The sequence below is a fragment of the Oncorhynchus kisutch genome, linkage group LG19 (genome assembly GCF_002021735.2).
Source record: "Oncorhynchus kisutch isolate 150728-3 linkage group LG19, Okis_V2, whole genome shotgun sequence".
Classification (NCBI taxonomy): Eukaryota; Metazoa; Chordata; class Actinopteri; order Salmoniformes; family Salmonidae; genus Oncorhynchus; species Oncorhynchus kisutch.
In genome coordinates, this window is record NC_034192.2 from 22,670,585 (window position 1) to 22,688,451 (window position 17,867).

The window sequence follows — 17,867 nt, forward strand, 5'->3', positions numbered from 1 at the left end:
GCCCACCTTCAATTCCAACCTGAGGTTTTCAATGGTGTTGAAGTTCTAAGACTGAGATGGCCATTGAAAAATATTGATGAACCATTTCTTTGTTGATTTTGATATGTGCTTGGGGTTATTGTCTTGCTGGAAGATCCACTTGCGGCCAAGTACATTTTTTAAAACCTGTTAATTGAAATGCATTCCAGGTGACTACCTCATGAAGCTGGTTGAGAGAATGTCAAGAGTGTGCAAATCTGCAAATCTGCACTATGTTGGTGGATGCTTAGGAGGCAGACCAGAACACTTCTCCCTACATCCCCAGCTGATTAGATTAGCTAACTGGAATCACAGGATGCTCCTGAAATATCCTGGGCCTTACTGATTGAATCTGAGAAAGGGGGGGGCATTCCAAATAAACAAGGGCATGTGTGTGTGTGTGTGTGTGTGTGTTTGTCAATGGAGGACTGCATGTGTGTCTGTCTTGTGTCCACCTAGTCAATAAGCACATTTACAATTCCGACAGACTGTCACGCATACACACTTATACTCAAAATCATGACTGACTTTGTTACTCACTATCTGTATGTGTCTCACTGTGTCTGTGTCTCGAAGGATTCCCCGGTTCCTCTTATAGAACACTACTTTTCAATAAAGCCCTAGACAGAGAATAAAGTTAGTAGTATAATGACAAACATAGGACTCTGGTATAAAGTAGTGCAATATAAGAGGGAATAGGGTTTTACTTGAGGTTTGTCTAAGCCCCCTTCGCCTCTCTCTCTCGCCATCATTATCTCACTCACTCATTCACGTTCTCTCTCTCAATTCAATATACTTTTTGGACATGGAATGTTAAAGCACTTACAGTGCCAAAGTAAGCACAAGCAATAATAATACTTTCTCTGTCATTCTCTCTCTCTCTCTCCCCCAGTTGGTGTCAGCAGATGGTTCTCATGGGGGTTCCGATGGAGGTTCTGTGTGTGCAGATAGCCAGGCAGAGCTGCCACCCCATTTGGAGAGGACCGGTGGCATCGGAGACTCAAGACCCCCCTCTTTTCAGTCAGTATCTGCAAAGTGTGTGTCTGTGTATGCGTGTGTGTGACTCTAGTTGACCATCTAACCTAACCAAGTGGCCTTGACTTAGCTATGGTGAGGTGTAGAGCTAAATACTGTGTGTGTGTTTCTGTGTCTCTGTGTGTGATTTTTGTATTTTATTGAAATCATATCTATTATCTTTCTGTCTGTGTCTCTCTCTGCCCTGGGAACTCGGGGTCAAAATTAAATCAGCCAGCTGGGAAGGTCTTAATCAGACACCCACAACATACACACACACAGAGAGAACGCCCCTTTCCCTCTGCTGGTCAGAACTGGTTAATGCCATTTTGCCCACTGCAGCGCTCAAATGTACACACCCATATTCTCATCCTCATGCATAATACACACATATGTGCGTGTGTGTCTGGGTATGCATGTACAAACACACACGTATGCATTCATGTACATAACCACACATACATGGTGTGCACATGCATGCAGCAGTTACAGACAGACAGGCGCTCAGTTCTCTTTGCAGCTAGCTCCTCTCTGGTGAGGCCGACACTAAAACATACAGACATTCTGATAGCAGCACTTGACACTTAAACGGCATGGGTCTGCAACAAAGACTTGCCTTTGTGTGTCTGTCAGACCGTTGTGATATATAATATAATCCCTTCTCTTTGAATTCATTTATTTTCTTTCTCTTTCATCTCTTTTACGCCTCCTTTGACTTTTTATTTAACCTGCCCATCAGTGCGAACGCTGCCGGCATTCAGGACAACGAGACAGAGACTGAGTCAGTCGTGTTGCTAGAGAGAGAGAGGGAGCGGGAGAGAGACCGGGGCAGGGAGAGGGAGAGGCCGCGAAGGAAAGAGAAAGACACTCATGACCATGGTAAGTCTTAGTGTCTGTCCATCTGCCTTCATGTCACAGCCTATCCCACTTATAGTCCATGGGCCAGCAGAAACATGTGTCCAATTTGGTGTGGCAAAGGTTTGATGGTATTAAATTGTTCCCCACAAGCCCCTGATCAAATTGATATATGATAACCGCTTTCTATGTTTTTAACACCTTTTATATATCTTGTTGTATGGGAGTCGATGCAATAGAATGTTCGCTGGCTGAAAAAAGAATGTTGAGAAAAGTTGGGAAGTTCACATGCTCATTGAAACAACAAAATAACATTCTATTGGGTGAATCTCATCTTAAAAACCATGCAAATTGGTATCACATCTAATGATTTAACTAGGCTGACTCATCAGTGAAACAACAATGTTACAAGTAGCAGAACCACATACAGCTGAAGTCAGAAGTTTACATACACCTTTACATTTAAAATCAGTTTTTCACAATTCCTGACATTTAATCCTAGTAAAAATTCCCTGTCTTAGGTCAGTTAGGATCACCACTTTATTTAGAGAATGTGAAATGTCAGAATAATAGTAGAGTGATTTATTTCAGCTTTTATTTCTTTCATCACACTCAATTAGTATTTGGTAGCATTGTCTTTAAATTGTTTAACTTGGGTCAAACGTTATGGGTAGCCTTCCAAAAGCTTCCCACAATAAGTTGGGTGAATTTTGGCCTATTCCTCCTGACAGAGCTGGTGTAACTGAGTCAGGGTTGTAGGCCTCCTTGCTCGCACAGGCTTCTTCAGATCTTCCCACCAATTTTCTGTCGAATTGAGGTCAGGGCTTGTCCACAACTTTGGAAGTATGTTTGGCGTCATTGTCCATTTGGAAGACTCATTTGCAACCAAGCTTTAACTTCCAGACTGATGTCTTGAGATGTTTCTTCAATATATCCACATCATTTTCCTGCCTCATAATGCCATCTATTTTGTGAAGTGCACCAGTCCCTCCTGCAGCAAAGCACCCCCACAACATGATGCTGCCACCCCTGTGCTTCACAGTTGGGATGGTGTTCTTCGGCTTGCAGGCCTCCCCCTTTTTCCTCCAAACATAACAACGGTCATTATGGCCATTCTATTTTTGTTTCATCAGACCAGGAGGCATTTCTCCAAAAAGTACGATCTTTGTCTCCATGTGCAGTTGCAAACCGTAGTCTGTCTTTTTTATGGTGGTTTTGGAGCAGTGGCTTCTTCCTTGCTGAGTGGCCTTTCAGGTTATGTCGATATAGGACTTGTTTTACTGTGGATATAGATACTTTTGTACCTGTTTCCTCCAGCATCTTCACATGGTTCTTTGCTGTTGTTCTGGGATTGATTTTCACTTTTTGCACCAAAGTACATTAATCTCTAGGAGACAGAACGCGTCTCCTTCCTGAGCGGTATGGCAGCAGCGTGGTCCCACAGTGTTTATACCTGCGCACTATTGTTTGTACAGATGAACGTGGTATCTTCAGGCATTTGGAAATTACTCCCAAAGATGGACCAGACTACACTGTTTTTTCTGAGGTCTTGGCTGATTTCTTTTGATTTTCCCATGATGTCAAGCAAAGAGGCACTGAGTTTGAAGGTATGCCTTCAAATACATCCACAGGTGCACCTTCAATTGACTCAAATTATGTCAATCAGAAGCTTCTAAAGCCATGACATCATTTTCTGGATTTTCCAAGCTGTTTAAAGGCACAGTCAACTTAGTGTATGTTATAAGTATTATAAGTGAAATTATCTGTCTGTAAACAATTGTTGGAAAAATTACTTGTGTCATGCACAAAGTAGATGTCCTAACCAACTTGCTAAAACTATAGTTTGTTAACAAGAAATTTGTGGAGTGGTTGATATACAAGTTTTAATGACTCCAACCTAAGTGTATGTAAACTTCCGACTTCAACTGTATTTGTTTTCTTTGGTCGTACTGGGAAATAATAGAGGAGGGCAAGTCCCACTTAATTTGAATTCAGGACCTTCCTTCTGGGATAAAGCAAAAACTGCCTAATCTTTTTATGGGATCTATTGGGGGAAAATATTTATTGACGGTTTGTTTCCAAGTCAATAATTATCTGTGCAAAACCTGTAATTTTCACGAGTTATCTCCTATTTGGAATAACAATTTTATTTTATCTGGCTCTATGTCCTTTACATTCGCTCATTGGTCTATTTTTAAGGATATTTTCAACCTGCAAGGGCTTCGTTCCTTTCAAGATCTGAAAGAGTCGTATTTTCTCCCTGGCTCTTCCCGTTTCTTGTTTTTTTTTTAACTCTCAGACCGTAGAAAACCTACAGGGTACCATAAGACACCAAAAGCATGCTCCCACTCTTTATTTAAATAATGTAATAAATCTACCTGTTATGGAGGTCAGGGAGAATGACCTACAAATCAATCAAATGTATTTATAAAGCCCTTCTTACATCAGCTGAAGTCACAAAGTGCTGTACAGAAACCCAGCCTAAAACCCCAAACAGCAAGCAATGCAGGTGTAGAATTACGGTGGCTAGGAAAAACTCCCTAGAAAGGCCAGAACCTAGGAATAAACCAAGAGAGGAACCAGGCTATGAGGGGTGGTGTCACGACTTCCACGTTCGGCGTTCGACGTCACCGGCCTTCTAGCCATCGCCGCTCCATTTTTCATTGTTCCATTTGTTTTGTCTTGTTCCCTACACACCTGGTTTAAATTCCTTAATTACACTGCTGTATATTCCTCTGTCCCCCCCCATGTCTTTGTGTGGAATTGTTTTGTGTTACGTGTTTTATGTGTTGCGCCAGGCTGGGTTTCCATGATCCGTGTTTATTTCACGGAGTATGTTTATTTGGTAAACTCCAGCTTTTGTGACTGTTTTCGCGCTTTGCACTTTTGACATTTTTGCTGGAGGTTTTGAATCAGTAGCATCCGTCTGCTGTTTGCTCCTGTCTAAATAAAGTGTGCGCCTGTTCACAACTCTCTGCTCTCCTGCACCTGACTTCTCCTCCAGTAGCGCTCACCCGTGACAGGTGGCCAGTCCTCTTCTTGCTGTGCCGGGTGGAGATTATAACAGAACATGGCCAAGATGTTCAAATGTTCATAGATGACCAGCAGGGTCAAATATGAATAATCACAGTGGTTGTCGAGGGTGCAACAGGTCAGCACCTCAGGAGGAAATGTCAGTATCTCTACCGCTCCGGCTGTCTCTAGAGAGTTGAAAAGAACAGGTCTGGAACAGGTAGCATGTCCGGTGAACAGGTCAGGGTTCCATAGCCACAGGCAGAACAGTTGAAACTGGAGCAGCAGCACAGCCAGGTGGACTGGGGACAGCAAGGAGTCATCATGTCAGGTAGTCCTGAGGCATTGTCCTAGGGCTCAGGTCCTAGAAAGAAAGAGAGAAAGAGAGAAAGAGAGAATTAGAGAGAGCATACTTAAATTCACACAGGACACCGGATAGGACAGGAGAAGTACTCCAGATATAACAAACTGACCCCAGCCCCCCGACACATAAACTACTGCAGCATAAATACTGGAGGCTGAGACAGGAGGGGTCGGGAGACATTCTGGCCCCGTCCGACGATACCCCCGGACAGGGCCAAACAGGCAGGAAATAACCCCACCCACTTTTGCCAAAGCACAGCCCCCACACCACTAGAGGGATATCTTCAATCACCAACTTAGCATCCTGAGACAAGGCTGAGTATAGCCCACAAAGATCTCCGCCACGGCACAACCCAAGGGGGGGCGCTAACCCGGACAGGAAGATCACGTCAGTGACTCAACCCACTCAAGTGACGCACCCCTCCTAGGGACGGCATGGAAGAACACCAGTAAGCCAGTGACTCAGCCCCATTTGATTGAAATTATGCAATTAGTGATTAGAAAAAATCCAATCTTTTAGCAATTGAGCTATTGCTGATGCCCTCGACAACCCTCACCTCAGCAGCCACTAACCAATACAATTCAGTAGGCCCTATACCAATGTTAAGCAACTCTGTTCCTGGAGTACCACAGGTACTGCTGGATTTTGTTCCAACTAGGCACTACACCTGACCAGCTTAGCTAATTGACAGAGAGGAAGAGGAAGAGGCCCAACTCGATAGAAAATCTGTCTCCCTCCAGCATTTGGTGTTTCTTTCAAGGAGTTTTTGTGTGGAGGTCAAAATGAATGGCTTATTTGCTATGTGAGGTTTATTTGATCAAATGGAAGTTTTGTAATGCTTAAGTTGATACGAGTGCCCTGATATAAGTAGGACACATGTCATCCCAGCAACTTTGAGAAAAAAAACATTTCATATCGGAGTTGTCTCGAGATGGCTAGGCATATTCATGGCATGAGGCGAGTAGCAAAGCATCTCTCTCCATTGAATACAGCTGGTTGACGTCAACAACCCTCATCGAATATTTTAAAAAGGATTACAATAATGAGATGCAGGGGCGCAACTTTTGTTTAAGAAGTGTGTGGTGGGGGGAGGGGCATTTAGTTTTAATCCAGTCAGATAAACACTTCAAACAGCCTACTCGACCGCTCGGAGGCATCCCCGCATGGTCCTAAAGCAAACCGTTGCCTCGTTTTGCATCATATTCCGATGATAAAACTGCAGGGACAAAAAAATGCAAATTCAGACATGTCCTCCCCGTCCCCAGTGAAAGTTGCGCCCCTGATGAGCGGGAGCTAGACAGACTGCCATGCCGCTTTGTGGACAACGACTCCCATTGTTACAGTGGAGAGACATGAATCTTGTCAGTATATCCATAATGTTTGTAATTGATCAGTTCAGTGATTGCCTAAATTCAACACAACTGGTCTTCCAGGTCGGTTATATCAAAAACATGAAGTGCCAGCGGCACTCCAGGGCCAGGCTTCCCTACCCCTGCCCTATACTACATTATAAACTGGTTGGTTCGAGCCCTGAATGCTGATTGTCTGACAGCCGTGGTATATCAGACTGTATACCACGGGTATGACAAGACATTTATTTTTACTGCTCTATTTAAGTTGGTAATCAATTTCTAATAGCAATAATGCACCTTGGGGGTTTGTGGTATATTGCCAATATACCAAAGCTAAGGGCTGTTTCCAGGCATTGCGTTGTGCGTAAGAACAGCCCTTAGCTATGGTATATTGCTTAAATATACAATTTCTTCCATAAATAGTGTAACTAACTCGACACAATCTATAAAGGTTGTAAACCGAAAGCTTTAATACTTTACCAGCTATGTAAGTTGATGCCCTCATCGTAAGGCAGTTTGTTAGAATGTTATGTTGGAATCTAGTGTATATGACAGGATTCAATATTGTATATCATTAAAATCACTTCAAAGGAGTGAAAGATCCCTTTAGGAATATTATAGATACAGTTTTAATTGTTTTCAAAATAAAATATAGAAATAAGAGATCCAAATACGGATCATAAACAGTTATATGAATAGCGTTTTTGGCATTTTTGGGGGAAAAATTATGATCGGAATTTTACTAAGATTATATACAGTATTTTGCAAACCTGGCTGAATTGGTTGCATTATCTCCATAACTATAATATTTTTGGTATTATCATTAGGGAGTATTCCACCTATTGTGAGTTGTGGAAATGTCAGACCAATCCAATTAAAACCAATAGAGCCTGTTGATGGCCATATTGGAAAATGTGTACCCAATGAATAAATAACCAATAGCTAGGCATCATTGTTTAGACATTTCCCAGCTTCATGTAAAGTTTGGTGCACTCATTATGAAGGCATTTTGCAAAAATGGGTTACCTGTACCTCTTTGCTGGGATTTTATATAGGGTGCAATGTACTGGGCAGGTTTTACATCACATTTCTTGATGTTAACACAATTTATAGAATCATATATAATTTTTTATAAATAGACATCAGTGAATGCTTCTAAAACATTTTCTAAGTGTTTTAATGTCAAATATTTGAAATGGCTGCAAAATTCTGCAATTCAGACTGCTTTTTTGGCATATTTTTACTACTATTCTGGTAATATTTTGCTAGAAGGTTACATACTTGGGCCGATTTTGTGTTACCCTCATTGTAACAAATATTTGAAGCCATTTTCTGTCTTATTACAGCAATTACTTATTCAGTTATGGTCATGCAAAATCAATACAGTTCCTCCCCATTGAAGTTAATGGCCATCTTGAAAATAGGCTGCTGGGATGACTATATGGCAAAAGAAACTTGCCCACTGAGTGCCTTGTTCTGTGTGAAATTTGGTGTCGTTAACATGTAGGGTACCATGTGACAAGAGTGCATCCCAATACTGCCTATTCTGTTTCGATGTACCCCAAAATGCATACATGCATTTTGCATACAAAATGCATACCTTTGAACCACCAAGGTGGGTCCATAGAGATGTCATTAAGAATTCAATTGATTCATACCTTACTTTGTGTTGTATTATGAAGTTAATGATATATAAATTGACTAACTGCATAGGAGTCATAACATATAATGCAGCCATTATTGGAGGAATAGGAGGAAATTGCCCATGGATGCTGATCTAGTCATTTTTTGAATTCTCCCTTAAAGGACGTAGGGGGAGTAACCTGATCCTAGATCTGTGCCTAATGGCAGGGTTTGAATTATGGGTGCCCATGTGTGTTAATTTGATGCCAAAGGTCCAGTCCACTATTTTTAGTGCACCCAAACCCAAAGAGTCAATGGGTGGACCTCAAAATCACCTTGATTCCCTTGCATCCTCTCTCCTCGCCTACTTATCAAAATGTCGGGGGGGGGGGGGGGGGGGGGGGGGGGTCTTCTCCTCCAATGCCCTGTATGATTCTCTCTGACACTGAGAAGGAGTCGACGAAGAGAGAGGATGTTAGGAATAAAAAATATGTACACTACAGTGGGAAAGTGTTCAGACCCCTTGACCTTTTCCACCTTGAATGAATGAATTCAATTGTTTTTTTCCCTCATCAATTAACACACAATACCTCATAATGACAAAGCAAAAACAGGTTTTTAGAAATGTTTGCAAATGCATTCAAATAAAACACTGAAATATCACATTTACATAAGTATTCAGACCCTTTACTCAGTACTTTGTTGAAGCACCTTTGGCAGCGATTACAGCCTTGAGTCTTCTTGGGTATGATGCTACAAGCTTGGCACACCTGTCGTTGTCCTGTTGGATGGTGAACCTTCACACCAGGTCTTGAGCGTTCTAGAGCAGGTTTTCATGAAGGATCTCACTGTACTTTGCCCCGTTCATCTTCCCCTGATTCTGACAAGTCTCCCAGTCCCTGCCGCTGACAAACATCCCCACAACATGATGCTGCCACCACCATGCTTCACCGTAGGGATGGTGCCAGGTTTCTTCCAGACGTGATGCTTGGCATTCAGACCAAAGAGTTCAATCATAGTTTCATCACACCAGATAATCTTGTTTCTCATGGTCTGTGTGTCCTTTAGGTGCCTTTTGGCAAACTCAATTTGGGCTCTCATGTGCATTTTACTGAGGAGTGACTTCCATCTGGCCACTACCATAAAGGCCTGATTGGTGGAGTGCTGCAGAGATGGTTGTCCTTTTTGAAGGTTCTCCCATCTCCACAGAGGAACCCTGGAGCTCTGTCAGAGTGACCATCGGGTTCTTGGTCACCTCCCTGACCAAGGCCCTTCTTCCCTGATTGCTCAGTTTGGCCGGGCGGCCAGCTCTAAGAAGAGTCTTGGTGGTTCCAAACCTCTTCCATTTAAGAATGATGGAGGCTGCTGTGTTCTTGGGGACCTTCAATGCTCCAGAAATGTTTGGTACCCTTCCCCAGATCTGTGCATCAACACAATCCTGTCTCTGAGCTCTACGGACAATTCCTTCGATCTCATGGCTTGGTTTTTGCTCTGACATGAATTGTTAACTGTGGGACCTTATATAGACAGGTGTGTACCTTTCCAAATCATGTCTGAACAATAGAATTTTCTCCAGGTGGACTCCAATCAAGTTGTTGAAACATCTCAAGGATGATCAATGGAAACAGGATGCACCGCAGCTCAATTTTGAGTCTCATAGCAAAGGGTCTGAATAATTATGTAAATAAGGAATTTCTAAAAACCTGTTTTCGCTTTGTCATTATGGGGTATTGTGTGTCGATTGATGAGAAATAAATGTTTTTAGAATAAGGCTGTAACGTAACAAAATGTGGAAAAAGTCAAGAGGTCTGAATACTTTCTGAATGCACTGTATATTCTGAACCTAGCTGGGCCAAGCGAAGCCAAGCCGAGGTTGCCTGGTTACACCGTAGTTGAACCGTGCTGAAAAGCACAGTGGGAAAATAAAATATCGGAACCAGCACAGTTCGGTTGGCACATAGTATGAAAAGGTAATTATGTAGTATTCATAATGATTAGTATTCATACTCTTATTAGAGCATACCATAGCAAAACATTTTGCTTACAAAAAATGGGTGTTTTGAAAATGAAAATTTGCATTCAGGTATTCCCTTCCCATGTCTCTGTTCTTCCGATTTGTTTCTTCTGAACACTATTCGGTTGACTTTTCCTCTCTTCCACTTCCCTGGCGTCCTCCTCAGGTGGCAGGTTGAATGGTCACACGCGTCCAGAGCGGGAGACGCGGCGACCGGAGCTGGCGGGGTACGAGAGCTCATCCACGCTGATGAGTTCTGAGCTGGAGACAACAAGCTTTTTCAACTCTGAAGACGATGATGCATCTAGTCGGTGAGCACCACACACACACACACACACACACAAACAAACGCACACAAACACACACATGGATCAACAGAAAAATGGCTTTTAATTATCTCAGTGAGGGGACTAAATATCCCAAAACAACTACAGCCAGTATGATAAATGGAAAAATCGGGTTAAGTTGTAATTTGAGTGGAACATCCCTTAAATACGAAGACGATGACAATCTTATTCAAGTGCCCACAAATCATATGCTCTAGAAAAGCCATACAAAAGACTGTTGCTTTTCCCTTTGAGCTCAATGGCCACGTCTAAGATTGGCTCAAATGGATGGAGTCACATGTGGCCAATCAACCACTGGCAGATGAGTGTGCATTGTGTGTCATGACACCACAGTGAGTTGTATCGCCGCTGAGATGTCATCACCCGCAGGTTCAGTGGCTCCACGGAGCAGAGCACTTCGTCGAGGCTCATGAGACGACATCGGCGGCGGCGGCGGAAACCCAAAGCGCCACGGATGGAGAGGGTAAGACACACACAGACCACACAGATGCCAGTTTGCTTTGTGTTCAGTGGTCCTTGTGCATGTCCTCACCTCTATCTCTTTCAGTCATTCCTCTACTCCTCCCCCTCTTTCTGTCCAGTCGTCCTCTTTCAGCAGCGTCACAGATTCCACCATGTCACTGAACATCATCACTGTCACTTTAAATATGGGTGAGTAGTACTGTTCATCTATATCTGTGTGATGTATATAACTTTACGTCTATATGATATTTTATATATCATTGGTGATTTATGGATTGACTTCAAGATTCAGAGACCACCCACTGGGCACAGAAGTCAGTTCAACGTCTAATTTGGATTTACATTTGGTTGAGTTGTCAACTAACGTTGATTCAACCAGTAGATCGGAACTTCTCTGAGATCTTTGTGTATACGAGCCCAGAGGCCAAAGACTCCCTTTTCAAAGAGGGATTCATATGTATCCTTCACTCTGGCTATTGGTTTACATCAGAGGCCAAAGACTCCCTTTTCAAAGAGGGATTCATATGTATCCTTCACTCTGGCTATTGGTTTACATCTGAGGCCAAAGACTCCCCTTTCAGAGGGATTCATATGTATCCTTCACTCTGGCTATTGGTTTACATCAGAGGCCAAAGACTCCCTTTTCAAAGAGGGATTCATATGTATCCTTCACTCTGGCTACTGGTTTACATCAGAGGCCAAAGACTCCCCTTTCAGAGGGATTCATATGGATCCTTCACTCTGGGTATTGGTTTACATCAGAGGCCAAAGACTCCCTTTTCAAAGAGGGATTCATATGTATCCTTCACTCTGGCTATTGGTTTACATCTGAGGCCAAAGACTCCCCTTTCAGAGGGATTCATGTGTATCCTTCACTCTGGCTATTGGTTTACATCTGTAGGGAAGGTATCCTTTGTTTTGTTCAACACTCTTTCTTTCTCTTGTCATTACTCTTCCTTCCTCCTCTCCTCCTCCTCCCTCCCTTCATGCAGAGAAGTATAACTTCCTGGGCATCAGTATTGTGGGTCAGAGTAACGAGAAAGGAGATGGAGGAATCTACATCGGCTCTATCATGAAGGGAGGGGCGGTGGCCGCCGATGGACGCATCGAGCCTGGAGACATGCTGTTGCAGGTGTTTGTTGAGCGTTTGTGTTTAACAGTGGTGGAAAAAGTACCCAATTGTCATACTTGAGTAAAAGTAAAGATACCTTAATAGAAAATGACTTACTTAAAATTGAAAGTGATCCAGTAAAATACTACTTGAGTAAAAGTCTAAAAGTATTTGATTTAAATATACATAAGTATCAAAAGTTAATGTAATTGCTGAAATTATATTTAAATAACATATGGAATCATGTAGTTACCAAAAAAGTGTTAAACAAATCCAAATATATTTTATATTTGATATTCTTCAAATTGCCACCCTTTGTCTTGTTGACTGACAGCTTTGCACACTCTTGGCATTCTCTCAACCAGCTTCACCTGGAATGATTTTCCAACAGTCTTGAAGGAGTTCCTACATATGCTGAACATTTGTTGGCTGCTTTTCCTTCACTCTGTGGTCCGACTCATCCCAAACCATCTCAATTTGCTTGAGCTCGGGGGATTGTGAAGCCAGGTCATCTGATGCAGCACGCCATCACTCATTGTCTTGTTGAAAAACAAATGATAGTCCCAATAAGCCCAAACCAGATGGGATGGCGTATTTCTGCAGGATGCTGTGGTAGCCATGCTGGTTAAGTGTGCCTTGAATTCTAAATAAATCAGACAGTGTCACTAGCAAAGCACCATCACACCTCCTCCTCCATGCTTTATGGTGGGAAATACACATACAGAGATCATCCATTCACCCACACAGCATCTCAGAAAGACACGGCGGTTGGAACAAAAATTCTCCAATTTGGACTGCAGACCAAAGGAAACATTTCCACCAGTCTAATGTCTATTGCTCGTGTTTCTTGGCCCAAGCAAGTCTCTTATTCTTTTTTTGTTGTCTTTTTTAAAACATTTTTTACCTTTACCCCCTTTTCTCCCCAATTTCGTGGTATCCAATTGGTAGTTACAGTCTTGTCTCATTGCTGCAACTCCCGTATGGACTCAGGAGAGGCGAAGGTCGAGAGCCGTGCGTCCTCCGAAACACAACCTAACCAAGCTGCACTGCATCTTGACATGATGGCCACTTAATCCGGAAGCCAGCATCACAAATGTGTCGGAGGAAACACTGTGCACCTGGTGACCGTTTCAGCGTGCATCTGCGCCCAGCCAGCCACAGGAGTCGCAAGTGCACGATGGGACAAGCACATCACTGTCAGCCAAACCCTCTCCTAACCCAGATGACGCTGGGCCAATTGTGCACCACTCCATGGGTCTCACGGTTGCGGCTGGCTGCGATAGAGCCTGGACTCAAACCCAGCATCTCTAGTGCCACAGCTAGCACTGCGCCACTCAGTAGCCCCCAAGTCTCTTCTTATTGGTGTCCTTTAGTAGTGGTTTCTTTGCAGCAATTTGATCATGAAGGCCTGATTCACACAGTCTCCTCTGAACAGTTGATGTTGAGATGTGTCTGTTACTTGAACTCTGTGACGCATTTATTTGGGCTGTAATTTCTGAGGCACACTCCAGAACTCAGACATCATTTACAAATTAAGTGAGTCCGCCAGATCAGTGGCAGTAGGGATTTTGAGGGATGTTCTCTTGATAAGTGTGTTAATTGTACCATTTTCCTGTCCTGCTAAGAATTCAAAATCTTTTGGGTACTTTTGGGTGTCAGGGAAAATGTATGGAGTAAAAAGTAAAATGTTCTAAAAATATAAATAGTGAAGTACAGAAACCCCCAAAAATGACTTAAGTCGTGCTTTAAAGTATTTATAAGTGTCAAGAAAGTGACAATAGGAGGAATGGTTTTGGGGTCTTTAATTGGACTTGGTTGGTAGGATTTCCTGGTTTCTTTCTCTCCCTTTTCTACATCACCCTGTCTCTCATACCCTCTTCTCCAGGTGAACGACATTAACTTTGAAAACATGAGCAATGATGATGCAGTAAGAGTACTGAGGGAGATTGTGCATAAACCAGGGTAAGGAGCAGTCTCTCACACACTGAAACCTACACACTGATACGTACTGAGGATCACACAGTGCTGATGCAGTAAGAGTACTGAGGGAGATTGTGCCTAAACCAGGGTAAGGAGCAGTCTCACACACACTGAAACCTACTGAGGATCACACAGTGATGATGCAGTCAGAGTACTGAGGGAGATTGTGCATAAACCAGGGTAAGGAGCAGTCTCTCACACACTGAAACCTACACACTGATACGTACTGAGTATCACACAGTGATGATGCAGTAAGAGTACTGAGGGAGATTGTGCATAAACCAGGGTAAGGAGCAGTCTCTCACACACTGAAACCTACACACTGATACGTACTGAGGATCACACAGTGCTGATGCAGTAAGAGTACTGAGGGAGAGTGTGCATAAACCAGGGTAAGGAGCAGTCTCTCACACACTGAAACCTACACACTGATACGTACTGAGGATCACACAGTGCTGATGCAGTAAGAGTACTGAGGGAGATTGTGAATAAACCAGGGTAAGGAGCAGTCTCTCACACACTGAAACCTACTGAGTATCACACAGTGATGATGCAGTCAAGAGTACTGAGGGAGATTGTGAATAAACCAGGGTAAGGAGCAGTCTCACACACACTGAAACCTACACACTGATACGTACAGAGTATCACACAGTGCTGATGCAGTAAGAGTACTGAGGGAGATTGTGTATAAACAAGGGTAAGGAGCAGTCTCACACAAACTGATATGTGCTGAGGATCACACAGTGATGATGCAGTCAGAGTACTGAGGGAGATTGTGAATAAACCAGGGTAAGGAGCAGTCTCACACACACTGAAACCTACACACTGATACGTACTGAGTATCACACATTGCTGCTGGTTTGTGTGTGTATAAACTGTGTATAAACTGTGTGTACACTGAGTGTTTGCCGTGTGTAAATGTTGACAGCCCTATTACTCTGACTGTGGCTAAGTGCTGGGATCCTAACCCTCGAGGATGCTTCACACTGCCGAGAAGTGAGTACTCACACACAGCATCATGTAATTAGACGTAATGACTTTGTAAAAACTTCCTCAGATGGATATATTTTCCTCTTGGGAGGATCAAATGTCACCTCTAAGATTTTACATTTCATTTGCTTTTATGGGGGGGGGGGGGAATCGATGTAAATGTGTTTTACCATGTTCCACAGAGACAAAACAACTCTTTCTCTGTGTAGGTGAGCCGATCCGTCCCATAGACCCTGCTGCCTGGGTGTCCCACACCGCAGCAATGACGGGGGCGTACCCAGTGTATGGTATGAGCCCTTCTTTGACCACCATCACCTCCACCAGCTCCTCCATCACAAGCTCCATCCCTGAGACTGAGCGTAAGTCACCCATCCCTTTCCCTCTCCACCATCCCCAGCGGGCAAGAGTTGGCATGGGACAACCCAATGACAAAAGTTTGTGGTCGAAATCTGGTGGTGACGACATCAAGACATCTGGTAGAAAATAACATAATTTGGGTTGTTTTCTGGTCGAAGCAACGTCCCAGATTACAACCAGGCAAACACGTATTTTTCTGGTCTCTAAAAAGACGCGTAGAAAAATGTGTCCTATTTTAGTCCGTATAACCTGACCCTGATGACAGAAAAGTCAATCCTGCCATCTTGTCAATACATTTTCCCTAGTGGGTTGCTGCACGACTGCCACTTCTGCTTACTTCATTTCCCGCTTGCTGCTGAATGAATGGCTCCCTTGGTGTTTCCCAGTGGGCAAGACTGGGTGAAATTATTATTAGAACCAGAAACTGGTTGAAATAATGTTGTTAGGATGTCATTTCAACCAGTTTTTTACAGTTTTGCCTGCTGGGTTGTTTCACTGCTGCAGCTATCTGACTGTTGCTCTTTCCTGCTTTCCCTCCCAGGGCTCGATGACTTTCATTTATCCATTCACAGCGACATGGCAGCAATCGCCAAAGCGATGGCCAATCCAGAGTCTGGCCTGGAGGTGCGAGACAGGATGTGGCTCAAGATCACAATCCCGTCCGCCTTCATAGGTATTCTTTCTCTCTTTACTCTTTACTCTTCACTCTCTCTTCTGTCTGTATTGTCTCGCTTTCATAGGGACTATTGTTAAGGTCTCTCTCACTCGCTCCATCTGTCTGTCTCTGTCCCAGGCTCGGACGTGGTGGACTGGCTCTACCATCACATGGAGGGCTTCACTGACCGCCGTGAGGCCAGGAAGTACGCCAGCAACCTGCTGAAGGCCGGCTACATCCGGCACACCGTCAACAAGATCACCTTCTCTGAGCAGTGCTACTACATCTTCGGAGACCTCTGTGGCAGTGAGTCTTATTATCTCTTCCACAAGATAGCTTTCTTTATGACTCTTCACCTCTCCATCTTCGGAGACCTCTGTGGCAATGAGTCTTATTATCACTGTCTTCCACCTTTATTTATTTATTTTATTTCACCTTTATTTAACCAGGTAGGCAAGTTGAGAACAAGTTCTCATTTACAATTGCGACCTGGCCAAGATAAAGCAAAGCAGTTCGACAGATACAACGACACAGAGTTACACATGGAGTAAAACAAACATACAGTCAATAATACAGTATAAACAAGTCTATATACGATGTGAGCAAATGAGGTGAGAAAGGAGGTAAAGGCAAAAAAGGCCATGGTGGCAAAGTAAATACAATATAGCAAGTAAAACACTGGAGTGGTAGTTTTGCAATGGAAGAATGTGCAAAGTAGAAATAAAAATAATGGGGTGCAAAGGAGCAAAATAAATAAATAAATTAAATACAGTTGGGAAAGAGGTAGTTGTTTGGGCTAAATTATAGGTGGGCTATGTACAGGTGCAGTAATCTGTGAGCTGCTCTGACAGTTGGTGCTTAAAGCTAGTGAGGGAGATAAGTGTTTCCAGTTTCAGAGATTTTTGTAGTTCGTTCCAGTCATTGGCAGCAGAGAACTGGAAGGAGAGGCGGCCAAAGAAAGAATTGGTTTTGGGGGTGACTAGAGAGATATACCTGCTGGAGCGTGTGCTACAGATGGGAGATGCTATGGTGACCAGCGAGCTGAGATAAGGGGGGATTTTACCTAGCAGGGTCTTGTAGATGGAGCCAGTGGGTTTGGCGACGAGTATGAAGCTAGGGCCAGCCAACGAGAGCGTACAGGTCGCAATGGTGGGTAGTATATGGGGCTTTGGTGACAAAACGGATTGCACTGTGATAGACTGCATCCAATTTGTTGAGTAGGGTATTGGAGGCTATTTTGTAAATGACGTCGCCAAAGTCGAGGATTGGTAGGATGGTCAGTTTTACAAGGGTATGTTTGGCAGCATGAGTGAAGGATGCTTTGTTGCGAAATAGGAAGCCAATTCTAGATTTAACTTTGGATTGGAGATGTTTGATATGGGTCTGGAAGGAGAGTTTACAGTCTAACCAGACACCTAAGTATTTGTAGTTGTCCACGTATTCTAAGTCAGAGCCGTCCAGAGTAGTGATGTTGCACAGGCGGGTAGGTGCAGGTAGCGATCGGTTGAAGAGCATGCATTTAGTTTTACTTGTATTTAAGAGCAATTGGAGGCCACGGAAGGAGAGTTGTATGGCATTGAAGCTTGCCTGGAGGGTTGTTAACACAGTGTCCAAAGAAGGGCCAGAAGTATACAGAATGGTGTCGTCTGCGTAGAGGTGGATCAGAGACTCACCAGCAGCAAGAGCGACCTCATTGATGTATACAGAGAAGAG

General features: G+C 43.4%; 1 protein-coding gene across 2 annotated transcripts in view; it reads left to right on the forward strand.

Annotated features, from left to right (window-relative positions):
* The window catches only part of dvl3b (dishevelled segment polarity protein 3b), a 55,677-nt gene that overhangs the window by 31,145 nt on the left and 6,665 nt on the right, over nt 1-17,867 (forward strand). The window contains exons 3-13 of one of the 2 annotated variants that reach the window (XM_031797895.1): nt 911-1,038; nt 1,772-1,911; nt 10,419-10,563; nt 10,969-11,062; nt 11,181-11,250; nt 12,054-12,193; nt 14,058-14,134; nt 15,081-15,148; nt 15,352-15,501; nt 16,041-16,172; nt 16,293-16,460. In XM_031797895.1, coding sequence (XP_031653755.1) covers nt 911-1,038; nt 1,772-1,911; nt 10,419-10,563; nt 10,969-11,062; nt 11,181-11,250; nt 12,054-12,193; nt 14,058-14,134; nt 15,081-15,148; nt 15,352-15,501; nt 16,041-16,172; nt 16,293-16,460 — 1,312 coding nt within the window. The remainder of the gene's footprint in view (nt 1-910; nt 1,039-1,771; nt 1,912-10,418; nt 10,564-10,968; nt 11,063-11,180; nt 11,251-12,053; nt 12,194-14,057; nt 14,135-15,080; nt 15,149-15,351; nt 15,502-16,040; nt 16,173-16,292; nt 16,461-17,867) is intronic. The other variant, XM_031797896.1, reaches the window with a different exon arrangement.